Source organism: Gopherus flavomarginatus, chromosome 24 (genome assembly GCF_025201925.1).
Source record: "Gopherus flavomarginatus isolate rGopFla2 chromosome 24, rGopFla2.mat.asm, whole genome shotgun sequence".
Lineage (NCBI taxonomy): Eukaryota > Metazoa > Chordata > Testudines > Testudinidae > Gopherus > Gopherus flavomarginatus.
Genome location: NC_066640.1, coordinates 14,838,191 through 14,859,741, shown reverse-complemented (window position 1 = coordinate 14,859,741; position 21,551 = coordinate 14,838,191). Strand labels below are relative to the sequence as shown.

The 21,551-nt window shown below is 44.1% G+C and overlaps 1 protein-coding gene across 5 annotated transcripts in view; it reads left to right on the top strand.

The window, feature by feature from the left end:
* Positions 1-1,878: 1,878 nt before the first annotated feature.
* The window catches only part of CRTC1 (CREB regulated transcription coactivator 1), a 58,909-nt gene continuing 39,236 nt past the window's right edge, over positions 1,879-21,551 (top strand). For 4 of the 5 annotated variants that reach the window (XR_007771429.1, XM_050934493.1, XM_050934492.1 and 1 more), the window contains exon 1: positions 1,879-2,056. Coding sequence is in view for 3 of the 5 variants with exons in the window: in XM_050934493.1 (XP_050790450.1) it covers positions 1,931-2,056 (126 nt within the window). In the remaining 2 variants the exon portion in view is untranslated. Of the gene's footprint in view, positions 2,057-20,400; positions 20,452-21,551 lie in introns of all 5 variants that reach the window. The other variant, XM_050934494.1, reaches the window with a different exon arrangement.

Genomic DNA, 21,551 nt, shown 5'->3' with positions numbered 1-21,551 from the left:
GGGGCAGGAGAAGGAAAGGGGGGCAGGGGGAAGGCAGGGCTGGGGGGCAGATGGGGGGTTGGGGGTGGGCACGGCTGGGGGGACGGGGGAAATGGGGGGGTTGCAGGCAGGTAGGGCTGGGGGGGGACAGGAGGAAGGGGGGGTCAGGGGCAGGCAGGGCGGGGGGGGCCGAAGGGGGAAATGGGGGGGTTGGGGGCGGGCTGGGGGCCGGGGGGAAATGGGGCGGTTGGGGGCAGGCTGGGCTGGCGGGGACCAGGAGGAGGAAGTGGGGGGTTGGGGGCGGGCTGGGCTGGGGGATGGGGGGAAATGGGGGGGTTGGGGACCAGGAGGAGGAAGTGGGGGGTCGGGGGCAGGCAGGGTGGGGGGGGCGAAGGGGGGAATGGGGGGTTGGGGACAGGCTGGGGTGGAGACAAGGGGCAGGAGGAAAGGGGGGCAGGGGGAAGGCAGGGCTGGGGGGCAGATGGGGCTTGGGGGTGGGCACGGCTGGGGGGACAGTGGGAAATGGGGGGGTTGCAGGCAGGTAGGGCTGGGGGGGACAGGAGGAGGAAGGGGGGGGTCAGGGGCAGGCAGGGCGGGGGGGGGCCGAAGGGGGAAAAGGGGGGTTTGGGGGCAGGCTGGGCTGGGGGATGGGGGGAATGGGGGGGTTGGGGGCAGGCTGGGCTGGCGGGGGCCAGGAGGAGGAAGTGGGGGGTTGGGGGCGGGCAGGGCTAGGGGGACAGGGGGAAATGGGGGGGTTGCAGGCAGGTAGGGCTGGGGGGGACAGGAGGAGGAAGGGGGGGTCAGGGGCAGGCGGGACGGGGGGAATGGGGAGGTTGGGGGCAGGCTGGGCTGGCGGGGGCCAGGAGGAGGAAGTGGGGGGCGGGGGGGCTGGGGGACGCGGGGAATGGGGGGTTGGGGGCGGGCAGGGCTGGGGGGACAGGGGGAAATGGGAGGGTTGCAGGCAGGTAGGGCTGGGGGGGACAGCAGGAAGGGGGGGTCAGGGCCAGGCAGGGCGGGGGGGGCCGAAGGGGGAAATGGGGGGGTTGGGGGCAGGCTGGGCTGGGGGACGGGGAAATGGGGGGGTTGCAGGCAGGTAGGGCTGGGGGGGACAGGAGGAGGAAGGGGGGTCAGGGGCAGGCGGGACGGGGGGAATGGGGGGGTTGGGGACAGGCTGGGCTGGCGGGGGCCAGGAGGAGGAAGTGGGGGGCGGGGGGGCTGGGGGACGCGGGGAATGGGGGGCTGGGGGCGGGCAGGGCTGGGGGGACAGGGGGAAATGGGGGGGTTGCAGGCAGGTAGGGCTGGGGGGGACAGGAGGAAGGGGGGGTCAGGGCCAGGCAGGGCGGGGGGGGCCGAAGGGGGAAATGGGGGGGTTGGGGGCAGGCTGGGCTGGGGGACGGGGAAATGGGGGGGTTGCAGGCAGGTAGGGCTGGGGGGGACAGGAGGAGGAAGGGGGGTCAGGGGCAGGCGGGACGGGGGGAATGGGGAGGTTGGGGGCAGGCTGGGCTGGCGGGGGCCAGGAGGAGGAAGTGGGGGGCGGGGAGGGCTGGGGGACAGGGGGAATGGGGGGGTTGGGGGCGGGCAGGGCTGGGGTAGCTAGAACAGGGGACGCCGCCCCCCCGCCCCATCCCCCTATTCTTGCTGGATGGCAATCGGCAAAGAGGAGCCTAGCTTTACGGCGCATGCGCGCTGGACCGTGCCCAACCCACTCCTCTTCCTTCCCCTCCCAACTCATCTTTAAAGGGCCAGTACCTGCGGGGAACGCAGGAGAGCCCGCTGCCGCGCATGTGCAATGGCGTCTGCTGCAGTTCGCCCCGCGTACGCATGCGCACTTGGTTCACTTCGCCCGGTCTCGGGCGCGGGCGCCGTTGGTCTCCACCCCCCGCCCTGCCCCTCCGCCCGCGCATGCGCCTTGTCCCCTCCGGCCCGGGGCGGGGGATGCGGACGGGGGAAGATGGCGGCCTCGAACAACCCGCGGAAATTCAGCGAGAAGATCGCGCTGCACAACCAGAAGCAGGCGGAGGAGACGGCGGCTTTCGAGGAGGTGATGAAGGACCTGAGCCTGACCCGGGCCCACAGGGTGAGTGAGCGCGGGACCCCGCCGGGGGCGGGGCGGTGGCTGACCCCGTGGAGCGGGCAGTCCGTGTCCGCCTGTGGGGGCTGTTTACATCCCCGCGGGGGCTGGGGCGGGGCGGTTGGGCTGAGGGAGGAGGGGGCGGTTGACGCCCCCTCTGTGTGGGGTGGGGGGGGCGCTGAGGGAGGAGGGGGCGGTTGACGCCCCCTCTGTGTGGGGCGGGGGGGGCTGAGGGAGGAGGGGGCGGTTGACGCCCCCTCTGTGTGGGGTGGGGGGGCGCTGAGGGAGGAGGGGGCGGTTGACGCCCCCTCTGTGTGGGGTGGGGGGGCGCTGAGGGAGGAGGGGGGCGGTTGACGCCCCCTCTGTGTGGGGTGGGGGGGCGCTGAGGGAGGAGGGGGCGGTTGACGCCCCCTCTGTGTGGGGTGGGGGGGCGCTGAGGGAGGAGGGGGCGGTTGACGCCCCCTCTGTGTGGGGTGGGGGGGCGCTGAGGGAGGAGGGGGCGGTTGACGCCCCCTCTGTGTGGGGTGGGGGGGCGCTGAGGGAGGAGGGGGCGGTTGACGCCCCCTCTGTGTGGGGTGGGGGGGCGCTGAGGGAGGAGGGGGCGGTTGACGCCCCCTCTGTGTGGGGTGGGGGGGCGCTGAGGGAGGAGGGGGCGGTTGACGCCCCCCCTGTGTGTGGGGGGGGCTGAGGGAGGAGGGGGCGGTTGACGCCCCCCCTGTGTGTGGGGGGGGCTGAGGGAGGAGGGGGCGGTTGACGCCCCCCCTGTGTGTGGGGGGGGCTGAGGGAGGAGGGGGCGGTTGATGCCCCCCCTGTGTGTGGGGGGGGCTGAGGGAGGAGGGGGCGGTTGACGCCCCCCCTGTGTGTGGGGGGGGCTGAGGGAGGAGGGGGCGGTTGACGCCCCCCCTGTGTGTGGGGGGGGCTGAGGGAGGAGGGGGCGGTTGACGCCCCCCCTGTGTGTGGGGGGGGCTGAGGGAGGAGGGGGCGGTTGACGCCCCCCCTGTGTGTGGGGGGGGCTGAGGGAGGAGGGGGCGGTTGACGCCCCCCCTGTGTGTGGGGGGGGCTGAGGGAGGAGGGGGCGGTTGACGCCCCCCCTGTGTGTGGGGGGGGCTGAGGGAGGAGGGGGCGGTTGACGCCCCCCCTGTGTGTGGGGGGGGCTGAGGGAGGAGGGGGCGGTTGACGCCCCCCCTGTGTGTGGGGGGGGCTGAGGGAGGAGGGGGCGGTTGACGCCCCCCCTGTGTGTGGGGGGGGCTGAGGGAGGAGGGGGCGGTTGACGCCCCCCCTGTGTGTGGGGGGGGCTGAGGGAGGAGGGGGCGGTTGACGCCCCCCCTGTGTGTGAGGGGGGCTGAGGGAGGAGGGGGCGGTTGACATCCCCTCTGTGTGTGGGGGGGCTGAGGGAGGAGGAGGCGGTTGACATCCCCCTCTGTGTGTGTGTGGGGGCGCTGAGGGAGGAGGGGGCGGTTGACACCCCCTCTGTGTATGTGTGGGGGGCGCTGAGGGAGGAGGGGTGCTGTGTGCAGTCCAAGTGCTGGTTTAACTTCCCCCTCTGGAGAGCAGGGCTTCCCCACTGTATATACATGGTAGGTAGTGCCATGTATTCTGGTAGCTCACAGAAGAGTGAAGACTGGGTGGATTGTGGCATGGGATTCTGCAGGCACTTCTGCCCTGTCCAGCTTTTGGTAGTTGCCATGATGCTCATCTGCTGAACAGAAGTTGGTTATTACTGCTGGATAGAATCCATACCTAGGAATGATGATGAGCATCATTGTGTGAGTGAGAGCCCAGACTGAGCTGAGAGGAGTATCATCTGGGGGTGAGATCCATCAGGAGTATGGGGAGGATTTCATGTAATATTTAGGTTCAGGGGCCTTTTGTGCTTGGTCCTGTGCAAACATACAGAAAGGCATTGTGTCTCTCACGAAGAGTTTATAATCTGATCCTTGTCCTCCTTCTATGTAAATATGCATTTGCTTTCTTGCTACCTTCTGTAGAGTGCTGAAAGCTTCCTTTTGCTTTACAAAATATAGAGAGATGAGTCCCTGCCTTGAGTAGCTTGCAACTGAACTTAGACATTACGCTGGATGAGTTCAGGCACAAGAAGGTGTAGAGGAGGCACCTGTATTACCATATTGATAATAAGTAAAACTGTGTGACTGCGTGGAGTTAACATCATTAATATTTTTCCCATTATGTTTTAATTGTCATCAGTGCAAACTAGTGCACCTTCAGCTCTGTCTTGTATTGTGCTGTCTTTGGGAAACACATAATTAGAAATTACAGTGTAGTGAATACATTTTTAGTACTTGCCAGGAATGTCAGGGTGCTATTTTGACCGCTTATGGCTTTTTCTGGTTTTGATCTAGTGATGGTTGAGAGAGAGAACTCTCCATTAGTGTCTTCAGCTTATGTGTGTGTCAACATTTTTGATGCTGCTTTAAGTTTTAAAAAAAACAACCAAAAAACCAAGCCTGTTTGTAGATCTGTCATACCACGAAAGGGAACATATTGTTGAATTTGCTGTATTGCTTTATATTCCTTGTTGTCAGAATAGTGTAAATACTTGTTTATAGGTTTAATTAAAACAGCTTGGTTTCTTTTACCAATAGAAGCTGGTCCAGTAAAAGATATTACCTCACCCACCTTGCGTCTCTAATAAAACAAAGGCACATTTCTTTTATCAGCTAACTCTTACTATGGTATATACTTACTTACTCTTACTTCGTTCACGCTAAACTATTTGTTGACATTTAATGGAGGATGCTATGTGTAATTTCTCCTGGTATTAGTTGAGGATATAGTGAAAGCAGTTTTAGTCATGTTTGCAGTTATCTGAATCTTCTCTTATCCCTTGTGTTGCTGTTGTCCTGGTAGAGCTTGTCAAGTTGGGTTTTGTAAAGAATCTAGTTAAATATACACAAGCTTTGTAATTTTCAACCCTCCAGATACTTCTCAGGATTTGAATATGTTTCAGGAATTCTATCTCAAGAATACACTTAAAATGTGCCCATTGAAAAGTGATATTCAGTACTGAGCATTCACAGTTTGAAATATTTCTATATGGTAAGGATGTATACAAATCACAATTCCAGATCCAATCATACCCAAATATTGGTGTTCAAAATTCTATTCTGAATTTTGCAGATGGAACTCATCTTTAGTTTGAGGAAGACCAGCATTGAGAAAGTGACCCAAGCTGAATAAACTTGTTTCAGGAATCTGGGTTCTGAAGTGATGGAAATTTTGACCAAATAGCTGAGCACAGTGTCTCCTTTGTGAATTTTTTTATTGCATGATTTCATCTGTGTTTAAAATGCAATGTAAAAAGGGTTTTAAGCACAATCTTACAGTTAGCTCTCAATTTCACTTGGCAACCACACACTTTGCTGTCAATTTGAAAATGCATTATTCTGATTCAGTTTGTGGAACCAACCCAAAATTTCTCGTTTTTTTCATTATTAACAATTTTCTTTTTGCAGTGTTTACCCATCTTGTCTATTTAGTATTAGTTATTGGTCATAGCAGAGGCAAAGACTTGCTATGCAAAGACTTGTGCATACGCACACTAATGCTTTTCTGAGTTGGTATTCTTCCACCTATTTATACAATATAGTCTGTCTTGTGTGGTTTTGTTGTTGTTGAAGTCATGTTATTTTCTTGTTCTTACCCCAAAGTATTTTAAATATGAAACAGCAAAGTCTTGATTTTTTTTCACACCAGAAATGCATTCTTCCCCCCTCCCCCAAAGCTTAAATTAATTTAGTTTTAATGGTAGCTTAGCCTCATCGTGATGGAGTGGAGAGGAAGTCCCGTCTTGCAGCAGAGAGAACTTGGGAGCATGTTTTTTGTTTTGTTTAGCTTTTTTTAATTAACTGAGGCAGCGTGTGTGGGGAGAAGGAGGTGAGTGGCTAATACAGGGAACACACTAAACTCAAATGGAATTGATCTTTGTGCCTGTAATTGGAGAGATCTGTGAGACCCCATCTTACCAAAGTGAAAAGAACTTCTCTTTATTGTGCACTTTAATATCATAAACAGAGAGTAGGAGCTATTTTTAACGTTGGGGAGTGGCTTTTTTGTGGAGAGCCCGTTTTTTGGGACAGGGCATGAACTTCCAACAGCTTTCCCCCTACCAATTACTACTTTCTTTTGTTGAATGGGCTATCCACATCAATCTCCCCACAAAATATCTACTACAGCACAGCCTGATGAGGCTTTCCACTGCATGTGTCATCTTAAATGATCAAGTAAAAGCCTTAATATTCCTTTATAAATATTAATCCATTTTTCAAGGTTATATGGACCAAAATGTTAGCGCACACACAAATTCAAGTAATGTTGGTATTCATATTTGGACCTTCAAATGTCAGGAAATTCAGGGTCTAAAAAAGCAGTTTAGGCACAGAATGTCATCCGCCTGTTAAAGGGGGTTCTCATCCAGTTGGAGATGTCCCCTGGATTCTAGCTGTTTGTTTTATATTTTTTGTAAGTCACTAGGATTTGAGGGATCTTGGCCAAAACAGTATTTGAGCTCCCTCTTCTGGACTCAGCCGTGTTAACTAAGTGAGCACTGCTCTGAGAGCTATGCTGACATAGATGATGCTGGTTCATAAACAAGGAAGTAAACAAAAAACTAGCTTCATGTCAACAGTTGGAAAAATTTTGCATTATTCCAGGACTCTTGTGTAAAAGTTTGTGTGGTGGATAAAACGCCAATGGTAATGGAAATACATGGAGATGTTTCATTCAACCTTAATACTAATAACAGTACTCTTCATCTGAGGACCCCTAATAATAATAACAATAAGCCTGTGATCCACAATGGCACGCATTTGTTTTCTTATGTTCTAAAACACATAATCCAGTGTCATATCAATCCATGTGATGGTACTGTTACAGTGTTTGTATATGTTTTAAGTATCAGAGGGGTAGCTGTGTTTGTCTGGATCTGTAAAAGCAGCAAAGAGTCCTGTGGCACCTTGTAGACTAACAGATGTATTGGAGCATGAGCTTTTGTGGGTGAATACCCACCCGATAAAGTGGGTACTCACTCACGAAAGCTCAAGCTCCAATACATCTGTTAGTCTATAAGGTGCCACAGGACTCTTTGCTGCTTTTGTATATGTTTAAGAAGTGAGAAAATGGTGCATGCCTACATTACCTGTTTTTTTTCAGTGTTAGTTACTGAAAATTACTTTTGTGAAATACTTGTTCAAATTTCACCTTGACTAAGCCTAAATGCTTGAATTTTTATACGACAATGACGTTTTTAAATTGATCTTTCAATCTTAAACACACAAAGCGACAACAGTAAACTTAATGTAGATGTAGCCTCATGACTGAAGTAAAATTAAATAAAAATGAATGATTAAACAGGGTACGATATCAATACATTTGTGTGTATATATACAATAAAATTGTTGTGTAAAGTGAGAGAGAATTTAATTACTTGTATTTTGAATTAAAGCCTGTGTAAAAGAGCAATATGTCTTATATTCATAGAACACACAATTTGCAAGCAATCAAATATAGACATTATGCAAAACAGTATTTAAAAGATTAGTTAAACCAGGAATGCTCATCCATATTTTTAAAAGGCAGGCTAAAAATTAATAATGGTGATACAGTGTTTAATTTTATTAAGATAGTGTTTGTTTTTGTTAAAAGAATTTGATGAAAATGCTAACTAGGTGGATAGTCATTGCACATATATGTAAAGCTAAAATATATTCAAGTAATATATCATGGGAAGCTAAGGCCTAACCCTGCAAATGCTGTGGGTAGTGCTTTACACTGTGGGTAGTCCCATTTATGTCGATAGTACTACTTGTGGTAGTAAGCACGGTACTTCACTTATAAGGGTTTGAGAGATCTGACCGCTACATTATTTAATCAGTGTCTAAAATGCTTAGTCACTTTTTTATTTTATTTCAGATCTTAGCTGCTAATTTCTTAAGCAGAACAACAATTATTATTTGATATTGTACTTTGGTGGTAATTTAAATATTACCTATAAATCAACACACAAATGATGTAGCAGAGTCTGATTACAAAAGACATGTAACGGATTTAAAAAAAAAGTTAGCCATTAGAAAATCATGTGGTATTAGAATGGTCTTCTATGGCACTGTATTTTAAATTTTTTTTTTAAATTCACTGTTAATGGATTTAAAGATGTTTTGTGCTTGTGCGGTTCATGATATTTCTTTTCTTTTTTTAACAGAAGACAGTTTACGTATTGTAAACATGTATCTATCAATACGTAGTTATAAAGGAAGTTAGCCGAATTTTAGACTGAGGTTTCTCCTCAAATGTACATATGAATTTTGACTTTTAGTTCCCTAGGTTTTTTGGGGGAGGTGGGTGGGCCGGTAAAGGTCCTCCCATTTAAGTCCTTCATAATTCTAAAGAAAGACTCAGGTCCCTGGATACCACATCTCTAAGACAAATACTAGGTCACTTACGGCTGGTTCATAATCTTCCAGTGTGGTAACTGAATTTCTGTGGCAGGACATAGACTAAAGCCATAATCCTGCAATTGCCTGTTTGTGAAGTGATTGGGGATTTGTGTGCAGGTGTCTGCCGGTATGTAACAGGTTGCAGAATCAGGGCTTAGATGTCCAAGAGGCCATACTGTGTGTCCATTGGCTTTGTGCATTTTGTACTTGTACTCACAAGTTTAGGGAGAATTAAATGTGCAGAATAATTGTACCAAATGTTATTCATTCTTTGTAAGACTTAGTGTAAATTGCATTGTGTGAACATGAAAGTTAATTACCCACAAGGGAATAAAGAGTTTCTGTTCTTGTGCATCACTCTGTGTTCCTTAACTAGTCTGCCTTGTCCAAGGGAAATAGACTTGATTGGCTGATGATATGCCATAGTATAAAACATACATACTTTATTTACCAGTGTAGTATTTCTTACTATAAACTTGCTTACTTTTTGTTTGAAAAAACAAAGGGGGAAAATTTCTTCTTGTCATTTACATGCATTCTTTTTACTGAATTTTCTTAGAGGAAGTGTTTTCCTATAAAGTTGCAGTGTTCTTGTATTTAGGGTCATAGTGTTTTGTTAGATTCTATACACACACAAGAAATTACATTTGTAAAAATCTGTTATTTTTAACAGCATCTTGTAACTGATAGTAGGAGAACACCATATTCAGTTAAACAAGTTCTGTCTTTAAAGTTGTTTCTTTAGCTCTGGTGCTGAACAGTCCGTATGGTGGCTTGCCTTCATAGCAGTTACTCAGCTTACAAGTTTCAGAGTGGTAGCCGTGTTAGTCTGTATCAGCAAAAAGAATGAGGAGTACTTATGGCACCTTAGAGACAAATAAATTTGTTAGTCTCTAAGATGCCACAAGTACTCCTCATTCTTTTTTCAGTTTACAAGCAAATCCATTCTGAAAGATATGTATGCTCAGCTCTTCCAGTTGTTTGACATTGAACTCAAGTTTTCCTTCCCAGTAAAATGCATTCTTGACATCCCAGACACAAATTTCAGAAGTTGCAGTATTGGGATATAGACCAATAGTTGAGAACCATTAGTTTTGAGAGCAGGTTTTTCCATAGTTAAGATCCCCAAAAGTTGTTTTGGGTTGTTAATTTTTCACTGTCCTGTTTATAACCAAAGTCTGTAATTTTGACTTAGTGCTGGTTATAGTTACAAAACTTGGCCTGTTGACCTGAGTGGAGAACTGCTCATGTGAATAAGAACCTCCTGCATGAATAAGGGGTTATAGGACTGGACCACAAAACCATGTCTATACTATGATATCTAACAGTTGCTGAAAATGTTTTAGCAACATGTTTCCCTTAAAAATGTTTTAATGTAGATCAGGTGCAGACCATTTTCAGTACTATTTCAGAAAGTGTGATTGCGATTTGGTGGAAGAAAGCAAGGGAAAACAGTTTTGTACAGTCAGCTGTTTTCAGTCCTGGTTTGGGGGAATCATTGCATAAAACCATGCTCAGTAATGGTTTAGTTTCTTACAGCAGAAAAGACTTAAGATAAGTTCTCACAACTTCTCTGTTGCCAGCTGCATCTCATTTCCCACAGGACAAAAACATCACCTTTTTCCTTGGCATCTTGATTTTTTTTTTTAAATCACCTTAGATTTGACTGTGCCAATTGGGAGAAAGCAGGGTGACAAAATACTGATTGACAAAATACTACCTTTAAAATAGGAAATAAGTAATTAGTGCTAGAGCCCATCTATTTGTCTAATTGATTTTGTTGCAAACTATTACCTACATTTTAAAGAGAGTAAAGACTTCCTTCTTCACCGATCTTGGTCTGAGTGGACTCATGCCCAGATGGAGCCCCACTGAAACTCTGTGCAGGATCAGTGACTGTAAGGTGGCATTTCAGCTTTCAATGTTTGAGCACAATAATTCTATCAATTATTTGTACTCTTCAGTGAAGTGTCTACATTGAGAACATGTAAGGTACTTGTAAGATGTTATTCCTTAGAAATTTCAAGATGACATACACTTGTTTAAATTCAGTTATGATTTAGTAGCAGCTTCTTAAATCTTCTTGCCATTAACATTTTTGCTTTTAAATTTTGTATCTGTGGTAGTAAATTGAGAGAAATTACAATTATTTAAATTTTTTTAACATGCAGTAATGCTAAAATGATTCAGCAAAATTTTTAATTTTATCAAAGTAAATTTTTTGTTCAAATTGCTGTCCTTAATATAAGGTAATTTGCATTATCTTCTTATATCACTCAACTCTAATTATGAAACAACTTTAGCAATTTCTAATAGTGAATTATTACAGCAGTCTTCTCAGAGCAGCTATGAAAATACTAATTGGTGCACAATAGCTTATTTTGTGTTGGCTTTGTTTTAGTACTGAATATATCATCAGGAACCCACTACTTTAGTGTAGTGTGCAGCAAATGTAAAACTATATCTGAGAGAAGAAAAAACAATGGGGGTTTACATTTTAAAATAAAAATTCAGCTTCTCGTGGCTGTAATATTACTCTAGTTTCATAAATGTGCTAAAGTAGCTGTTTTACAGATAAATATATGCTAGCTGGTGGCATTGGAAGAACTAGGTGAAAAGAAATAGGCTGTCAAGATATTCTATTGCAGTTTTTGCTAACCATGCAACAGTGTTCACTTTGTGACAACAACCGGTTGTGACCTCAACAGTGCATCCTTTGTGCTGCTTTGCTCTTAAACTACTTGCATTTCAGCAAACAAATGCAGTCTAAAGACTAGTGTACATTTCAGAGAGTGGTGGCGGAAGTGGAGACCTCCATGTAGTTGAAACAATGGAATTCAGGAGGCTAGTGTTTAATATAGTTGTTTGGTTTGTTTAAAATCATCTTTCCTATAGTACTAAACATGCTATGCATGACAACTCCAAACAAGACATTTTTAAAGGTCTCCATTGGCACTTGTTTAGTGTCAAATTAGCATTGGAAAGAGCATATTTTGTCAACCAAAGATGTTTGAAAATGCATCACTACTTTATAACTCATAATGCTATCACTGAATAACTATGATAGAACTGCTTATAACTGATTTCCTAGGAATACATTTTTTTCTCTCTCCCCAGAACAATCCTGTGCATTGTTTAAAAACTACAACATCATAAAACCTTAATTTTTTATGATTTGTTGTGGCTGGTGGGGAGGAATAGAGTGGAACATTTTTAATTTATGGAGTACCCTTACAAATTTCATAAACATGATCACTTTGCTATTCAGAGGAATTGTAGTCTACTGATTAGGTTATTGGGAGCCAAGTCTCCTGAGCTGAGAGCTCCAGTTTCAGTCAGTAACTTAGTGTGTGGCCTTGGGCATGTCACTTAACCTTCTTGTGCTTTTCCCCCCTTTAAAATGGGAATAATGTTTGCAAAATACTTGTAGGGTCTTGAATGAAAGGTACTAGAAAAGTTCATATATTTTATTAGGAAGTGTTCCTAGATATTTACTTTCTTGCCAATTAATCCCATCTCTGTTTTCTTGGTGTCTGGGAGAATACCCTCCCTGATATTCCCACATACCTTAATTTTTGAGGCTGCTTGAGAGTCTTCTGCATGTTAGTAGTTGGGTATGCTAATGGCAAAGTGCTGTGATGGTAGGTAAATCTTCAATTCATTTGGATTCCCAACATATAATTACTGTATTATTAGTGATGTGTTTTTTTTTCCTCTGGATTATCAAGGTTTCAGAAGGGAGATAAATTAGAATTGGATGCCCCAAACCACTATCTGCCCAAGACATCAGCTAGCTTAGAATCATGCCCAGGTAGTTCAAGAAGGTGTGTTGCTGTTTGAGGCAACTGATTATCTACTGTCAGCTCTTCAGAGGCATCAGGTTAGAAAGAGATACTTGCAGAGGTGTGTAGCTCTACAGAGGATTCTTCATTGTTTTCATTTGTAATTGTTCTGATGCACTGAAATCCCTCAGATTGTGCTTTGACACCTCCAGTGGGCTGGTTCTTTTGAGAAGATCTTGGGGCAGGGGTCAAGGCAATGGACTAGAGCTCCCTTTTCTTTTTCCTCAGTGGCACCCTGAGGCCACTTTTATTGCTTTTAATACTGTTGAATAGAGTGGGTTATCAGGTTCTTTACCCTTTACTATCTGTATATCCAGAGACCGTCAGATTGCTTCAAAGCTCATTGCAAGGACACAATTGCAGGAAACCCACAATAGAGAGATTTTAATTTTGTAGCATTCTCCCATCTGAGAGGGAGACTGAGGAGGACATTTTGAAAAGTGCCTGATTCCCACCCTTGTGCACGGAATTCAAACTCGGTTAATCTTTTCATTTGTACAGCAAAAGGATTAAATCTATGTGAGCTTTCAGCATTCTGGGCTTGCCAAGTGTTTCCGGACTTAAGGGGGCTTGTTCCTCATCTTGTAAAGTCAGTACAGTTCTTGAGGTGCAGCATGAGGGTCGCAGGCTGAAGATCAAGTATAGTCCTAATTTAAAGAACTGTCAAAGGGAAAGGCATGTTGCAAAGATTGTGACATCACTGGGCTTGGTGAAGTATAAATTTGGTAGCACTGACATGGTTAAATAACCTTCTCCCCAGTGTGAATGAACACAAGACTCCACAGTGGATGAATCATTTTATTCATTTTGTAACAATAACGTTTGAACTAATGGATCACACTAGGCATGCTCCCAGCTACCTATCTGTGGTGTACAGCCATGTGCCCTCATAGTACATGTTAAAGAGTGTAAATATGCCGTTTCCCTTTTGATTTATGAAAGCATGTAGGATTATATAACTGAATATTCGTTCTGTGGCTAAAAATAAAAATTGGAGCATAAAAGCTTATTTTTATCTTGCTTAATGAGAGCATCTCTGCTTTTGTTTGATCTTTACTGAGACCTTTCTATTTGAGGAGCAGGGCTTGGGGCAAAGAGCAGGTATTAGGGAGGCTCACTTCATTCCAGATCATCCTGTGAAATGTCCATCAGCGAGCAGACACACTTCAAAAATTATTTGTTCACAGTTGACTAAAGGTGGCTCTACATCATTAAACTTAAAACATATCAACAGGAGAGTTCTTTTCATAATAAACTAACCAATAAGTTTCAAGTCTGAGTCCAGGTTGAGATTTTACATTTAATTGTCAGTGGTAGACATTCTCCTTTTGGCTGGATATTTTTCAAAAACAAAGGGTGACATTTGAGAACTGGCAGTAGATCTGATTTGTGTGTGTGCACACATTTTTTTAAGCACAAATAAGGTTTGGTTTGTATTGTAGCGTAGCTTGGCTCCATGCCCAGTGATAGAGCAGAGAATAGTCACTCTTTTTTAAGTCTGTATCCTGATTTTTCTTGTTACTGAGTTGTGACTTGGTTTTAAACTGTAAACTTTTGTTAACTAAAAATAGCAAAGTGTATTTAAACTTAGAAAAACAATCTGTTAAATGGTAATTTTTTTTTTAAATAAATGCTGCAAGATATGTAGGCACTCAGATAGGTTATACTTGTTCGCTTGTTCATTTTCCAGAAGACTTTAGTCTTGGCTAATAGGGAAAAAAAAAAAAAAAGTGACAGTTCTCTATTAAATCACCCACCCATATTTCTCTGCTATGTCATATCTGGATTCATATTCATATGCAAAAGGAATTTTGTCTGACGTATCATGCAAATTTAGCATGATGTATGAATAATAAATATTTTCACTCCTAAAATGCATAATTGCAGCTCCCAGAATAAAAAAGGTAACTTTTATATAACAGCAACAATATCTCCTGTTGCAGAGGTGATCTGTGTGTGTAATTATAATATTGCTTTATTCATGAGACAAATAACCTTATAATTGAGGCCACCTTGAAGATTTGTTTTAAGCTTATGAGGGCAAATCTAGAATGTCATGGAGGTCTAGCTTTATGGAATTTACAGATGAAGCATAAGAGAAGAAATGATTCAGTGAAATGAGCCGAGGTCTCAAAAATAATCTCTTCATTAAGAAGGCAGAAAAAACCCTCTGTAAACTCATGAAAGACTGTAGTAATTCTTGGCTGCTTTGTAACTGTAAGGATGCAGTGAATACCTCAGCAAGTTCAGAAGCCTAGCTGGCAGGGAATCAAATGAATGATTGCTGACTAAGCTTCTATCAATAAATACCTCAACTCTGAGTTCTTATGATTGGGTGTCATTTGACTGGCACTGATTTTAACAAATTTTGTGTGTATAATTGTTACCTTTTTATAGCTCTGCTATAATATTCTTACAGCAACGATGGCTTACAGAATCATGGACACTAGAAATGGGAATTTGTTATCCAGTCCAGAGATTCTAAACTTTCTTTTTGCTTTTTCCTTCTTTCGGAGAGTCACATTCCATGCACGCTCCCCTCTGCCCTTTGGCAGTGCAGGGAGGAGTAGGAGGCAGGGCTGATGAGTGCATGGGAAGATGCGATGGGTGCCTAGGAAGATACAAGGGACAGACTGTGTGGGAAGTAGGAGGTGGGTTGTTGCCGGGTGCCTGCAGGAGGTGAAGAGGCAAGGGTGCCTCTGATGCATTCACTCCTCCCCCAGTCACACTTCTGTCAGGAGCAACTAGCAGGTGCCCATCTGCCCCTTTCCTCTTACTTGCTGCTGAGCACAGGAAGATGATCTGCTGCTGCTGGAGAGGCTCTACTTCCTCCTTGCTGCAGCTTTGTAGCGACCTCTCCTGCTCCCATCAAATCCAGTACCTCTGCAGTGTGTATGCAGAGGCACCTGAAGGATGCCCAGCTGCCTACATGCTGTCTGCCTGACCTGAACTTGAGCAAAGCCCAGTTCCCAAGCTGCAAGTGTTGGCAGCAGCCTCCTAACTCTGTCACCAGATGGGGCCTGCAGTGACCTGCACGATGTGACTGACTCGGAAGCACCTCTACTCCATCCTGTTCACTGCTCCCCTGATAACCTCATCCTGCCTCCCTCATGGAGGTGCACCCCAGTGTTTTAAAACCAATGAACTAGTCCGTTCCTTTCGTCCAAAGCAGAATCACATGAGAGATTAAAAAGACTGGGACTGTGCAGCTTAGAAAAGAGACAACTAAGGGAGGGGATATGATAGGTATACAGAATTATGAATGGTGTGGAAAGTGAATAGAGAAGGGTTGTTTAACCCTTCACATAACACAGAAACCAGATGTCATCCAAGAAAATTAATAGATGGTAGGTTTAAAACAAACATGAGGAAATGCTTCACACAGTGCATAGTGAACCTGTGGAACTCATTACCAGGGAATGTTGTGAAGGCCAAAAATATAACTAGGCTAAAAAAAAGAATTAGATATGTTCATGGAGAATAGATCCATCAACGGCTATTAGCCAAGATGGTCAGGAATGCAACCCAATGCTCTGGTTGACCCTAAACATCTGACTGCCAGAAGATGGGAATTGATGACAGGATGAATCACTCAATAATTGCCCTGTTTTGTTCATTCCCTCTGAAGCATCTGGCGACATCCTCTCTTGGAATACAGGATACTGGGCAAGATGGACCACTGGTCTGACCCAGTGTGGCCATTCTTATGTTCAGTGCATATTTCTTAATGTTTTTATCCCATCTTAAATGACCTGCATAGGGTTTTGCCAAGTCCTTAGCCTTAGAGACCTTGTGGTTAGCTGAAGTTGCAGTGCACTTAGAACAAAGATGTTTTCAAAGGGTTTGAGAAGTTGTATAGATGAATTTTTAGTGCATTGGGAAGGCTCTTGGACTTGAGTATTACATTTGATAGCATGTAGATGGACTGCTGATGTCAGTGGAGCTACGTACAGGTGCAATAGTCCACCCATGTGTAGTTAATTGCAAGAGTGGGACCTTTTGTTGGAAATTGTGAGCCCCACCAACGGGTATGTACGTACTTTACTGCTCTGATATTGAAAAGGTGTGGGATTTTAAAAAAAAAGCTCCAATGAAATATAGCTATGTAGCAAAAACCGTTTTCGTTGCTTTTGTCACTGGCTGATAACTTCTAACGTGTTATAGATAGGAGGGTTTTTTTAGTAATTTTCACTTGGTTTGTAGTAGTCGTTTGGCTTCCTGTTTTGGCTTAGTTGTCTGTGCTGTAGAACCTACAGCACTTGAATATTAATGGCATCACAGCTCAAGTTTGAAGACATTGGCGGATGCAAGTAGGGAAACTTTCACACAGTCCTATCTACCCTGTCTGGTTGTAGCCAGTGTTATTACTCTTCTGTTCTATGAGTAACAACAAAAAAATCGCACAAGAAAATAAAACTTACAAAACATTTCACTATAAAGGTGGTGGTGGAATACGTTATGTCCCTTGAGTGCTCTGGAAAGAACAGGTGCTATCACTGTAGGTTACAACTTTGCTCTAATTTCAGGCTTTCACTTCCTGTGCCAGTCCTGTTGGAAGAACATCTGTCAGTCTGGATCCAGACACTGCTGTCTGATCAGCATTAGGATTTGCAGGCAATCAGTGTCTTTTAGAAAGCTTCGCTTGCTGGAGTTGCTTTCCAATTGTAACAGCATGGAAACAGGGAGAGGAGAAGGGATTTGTTTTTTTTTTTTTTTCTTTGATACAGACTCTGCTGTGCAGTCTGTCTGCACTCTTCTAGTAGAATTGTGAAAAAGCTGGCTGTGCTGTTTCCATTCTTGCACAATATATAGTAACAGTGTCTTCTGATGAATGAACACACTAGCGGCTTTACAGAGAAAATCAATATACTGTCATGAGCATTTAACATTTTCCACAACTAGTCTAACAACTAAGTAGTATGGCCTGAAATTTAGGTTTGCTAAAAAATAAAAATTATGACACTTCAAATGTTTTAACAGCTTTCATCTGGATGTAAACATTCTCTTATTGGGTTTTCAGTCTAGAGATTGAAGCCTTGTGCTAGTGAATATGAATCATAAAGAGAAATTGGTCTCCTCTTGATGGATCCCCATCGACTTCAGTGGGTTCTGAATGGGTCTGCCTGTGTGTAACAGTTTTCAGGGTCATGGCCTTGGATAAGGAAATTTTATTTTAAAAATTATTTCTCTCTCTCTCTCTCTCTCACACTCACACTAACACACACACACACTCTGATCTAGTCATTCAGGTTTATTTGCAGAACATACAACTTGCCGTTTTCTGAAGTAAAAAGAAACTACGTCCAGAATTCTAGCACGTAAACTAGCCAGGGTAGAAGCTGAATGCTGGGGTTTTTGACAATCTGAAAAATTCTTGCATTTGATTAGGTGACTATAGATGCTCAAAGTCAGAATTAAATTGTTTAAAAATAAAGAGATTTGTACTCTCTCTTCAGTAAAAAAAGACAAATCAAGGATCCATATTTAACCCACATGATCATTAGATTATAATTGGAAATTGAACTGCATTGACCTAGAATTGCTGATTAAATTGATGGAAAAGTCTTACACATTTTCCTTTTGATGACCCTTGCAAATTAGCAGTTATTTCTTCACCTCTACACCCAGTCAGGAATGGAAAGGAATATTTGTTTTCATCTTAATGTCAGAGTTCTACCATTAGAGGTGTGTGTGTCTATCTTTTTGGTGTGGTGGGTAGGTATGTTCAAAAGAAACCACAAAACCAGCAATTTCAGTTATAGATAATATGCTTGTCTTGATTTACAGTGTTTGAAATTTCTCTCAACTGTTCTTGCTAAGTTCATTAGACTAAATTTTTTCCTCCCCTTAACTGTTCAGTATTGAACATCCCATTTGCACTTACTACTACAATTATTTTTATTATCATAGTGAGTAGGAACATTAGTCATGGACGAGGACTCCATTGTACTAGACTCTGTGCAAACACAACAGAAAACAGTCACTGCCCCAAGAAACGTTAAGTATAAGACTAGAGGCTGATAGACAGATGGGAGAATACAAAGAAACAGCCTGCATAATAGGCAGTGATCTCAGCACACTATCAGCCTAACTGTTGTCAAGTATTTTGTAAGCATCATGAGGAAGAGTTTTTTAAGGAGGGATTTGAAAGAGAATAACGAGATTACTTCTTTTATGTGTGCAGGGAGTTTCTTCCAAACATTCAGGGCAGATACTTCAAGACATGTAATGAACGATATAATAGTCACTGTAACTCACCCTTCGCTGTTTCCAGCGTAATACAAGATGCCACTTCCTGGCTGTCCTCTGTATTCAAGCAGCTGTACACTTATTTGTGAATTGTTCCTGTGGGCCTAAATGTTTGCTGCTTTTTTTAAAATTGTGTTAATTGATGGTGAGACATTTTATTAGTTTACAAAGCAATGATAGCATCGAAAATTGGACTCCCTTTTGCAGTTTGTGTTTCGTGGTGTTGTGCTGAAGGCGAACTCTAGTCACTGTCCTCTTTAGTGCAGTAAGCGTGCTTACCCGTATTGTCTTGCTGTACAGTAAGCCGTGCCCAGCAGGCGCGGAAAAAAATCTACTAGTTTGAATGTGGACTTTGTCTCTTATAGTGTTTCACCATATTATTTTTCACTTCATATATAATCTGGTATCCTTGAACATAAGGGATCCCAAGTTGATGTGGACCAGAAAAATTAAAAAAGCAAAAGCAACAAGTAATACTCTATACGCTTCATCAGGCAGTCATGTCATTCAAGGCCAAAAACCATCTAAGGAGTTTAATGACAAACGTTAACCAGTTCTCCCAATTATGATGCTGCGTGAGTGACTAACTTGCCTAAGGACGTCCTGGATATTTAGCCTAATAAGGTGTAAAATACCTTGAGGCTAAAAGTATTAGCCAGGATGGTCGGGGATGCAACCCTGTGCTCTGGGTGTCCCTAGCCTCTGACTGCCTCTGAAGCACCTGACATTGGCCACTGTTGGAATGCAGGATACTTGACATTGATCTGACCCAGTATGGGTGCTCTTATGTAGTAGGATGGTACCATTTCATTAGTATTGTGCTTCTGATTTGTAATAGGTCTCTATGTGGGTATATGTTGGTCTGCCTGCAAGTATCAGATTGCAGGATACTTGCAGAGTTTGTACAAATGGGAGTACTGGTTTTAAATTTTTCTTCTTAGGAGAGGATATATGGGTAGACATTTTCTTTTCTTTTTTTCATGGTTGTGCGACTACTTTTGTGATCACAATTAAAAAGAAAAACAGATTTATAAATCAGATAAAAATTCTAGATCACTTGTGGGTAGGGTGATGTTAGTAAATAAGAGACTCTGTGACTGAGGGAGGTGTAACTGTCTTAAATAATCCTGGGTGAGGGTCTGTGCTGTTGTATGGGTGTAATTTGTAAAAAGTCTAAAACAGCTGAGAACTTAAAATTTGAATAGTAACAGACTGCAAAACCTGGTGGTAATCTAAACAAAAAGAGCTCTCGGCCATGCTTTTAGCTGTTTTCATTGGTTCACACTGATTCAACAGACATTCTATGCTTCAGAGAGAAAGAGACAATGACAATCCTGGAATCTTAGTAAATAGATTAATCAGAGTGATTACCTTGTTCTCAAGATTTCTAGTGTAAAAATGCAAAGTGAATTTCAAAAGTCTGAACAAGAGGGCTATTCTTCTGTAGTTAAAAATGATTTTATGTTCAGAGTTAAACTATTGTATAGTTTTGGGAAGCTTCTAAACACAGGCAGAAAAAACAATGTACTTTAATTTTTTGAAGGCTTGAATAGATTTTGTTTTATGTAGTGAATGGTTGGCGTATGAAGTTTTTTGCCGAAGGCTATGCTGTCAAGTCCAAATCCATATATGTGAATCTCTTATACACTATTCACTTATCTTTCCTTTTAAGATTCTGTTTGCTTTGCTTATCTTCATGAGAGTAGTGGACAGTGAGAAGTCTTGTTTACTTTGGGAGACAGTCTCAAATTCCTTGTGGAAACAAACTGGCCAGTCTTGAGGTTATTAAATTTTGTGTTTAATTTAGGGTTGGAGAAAGGTGCCAGACTGACAGCCTTGGAGACTGTGACATCCACAGGTCAGTCAGAACTTGGGCATTTGGATTGACAAACTTTCTTGCTGCCCTGCTGGTATGCCTTACTCCTGATCTACAGGGTCCATCTTTAGAATGAGAGGGGAGTTTGGTCTCAACTACCCATGTGGTCCATGGCCTCTGCTCAGATGACTAACAAGGGTAACGATTATGGTATGGTGGCTTTTCATTGATGTGGGTGCGCAAAGAGGGAGCTGGACTGGGACCACCACCACATTTCCTATAGGAGACACTGTATTAGCTATTGAATAGTAAGTGTGGGTGCCAGCCCAAAAACTTCCAGGCAACTGTAAATACTTCTAGGATATTGTTTCTGTTTCACAGATGGTCATTTAGGAGGGGCAGTTCCTGAGCTCTTTGAAATGTGCCTTATTTGGAGACTGCTTGGAGTGCTGCTCCATGCAATCTCATTTCAGTTGAGACAGATTTGTACTAGCAAACTGCCTGAAGACTCTTCTGTAGTGTAACTTTATGTATTTAAGAGAATTCCTGGTAGCCCTTTAATCAGAGAAGTTTAATATCACTAATGTTTTTTATTTTAAATTATAAATTAGATTAAATCTTTAATTCACAGTATATTTAACTTGAAAGTACGGACTGATTCTGGAATGGCTAAGTTTGAATTTGTATATAAGGGCTTGGCTACACTCAAAACTCCAAAGCGCTGCTGTGGGAGCGCTCCCGCAGCAGTGCTTTGAAGTGCGAGTGTGGTCGCTGCGCCAGCGCTGGGAGGGAGCTCTCCCAGCGCTGCACGTACCCCACCTCCCCATGGGGATTAGCTTGCAGCGCTGGGATCCTTGCTCCCAGCGCTGGGGCACTGTTTACACTGGTGCTTTGCAGTGCTGTAACTTGCTGCGCTCAGGGGTATGTTTTTTTCACACCCCTGAGCGAGAAAGTTGCAGCGCTGTAAAGCGCCAGTGTAGCCAAGGCCTAAAATTTAGTATGGAAACTGCAAACTGGCAATTTTCTTGAACTATTACTTCCTGTGTTCATGAGATTCACAAGAGATTATCTCTGTTCTCATCAGAAGGACACTCCACCCTTATTATGATATCAGACTTGTGGGAGCCAAGCATTCTGAATGT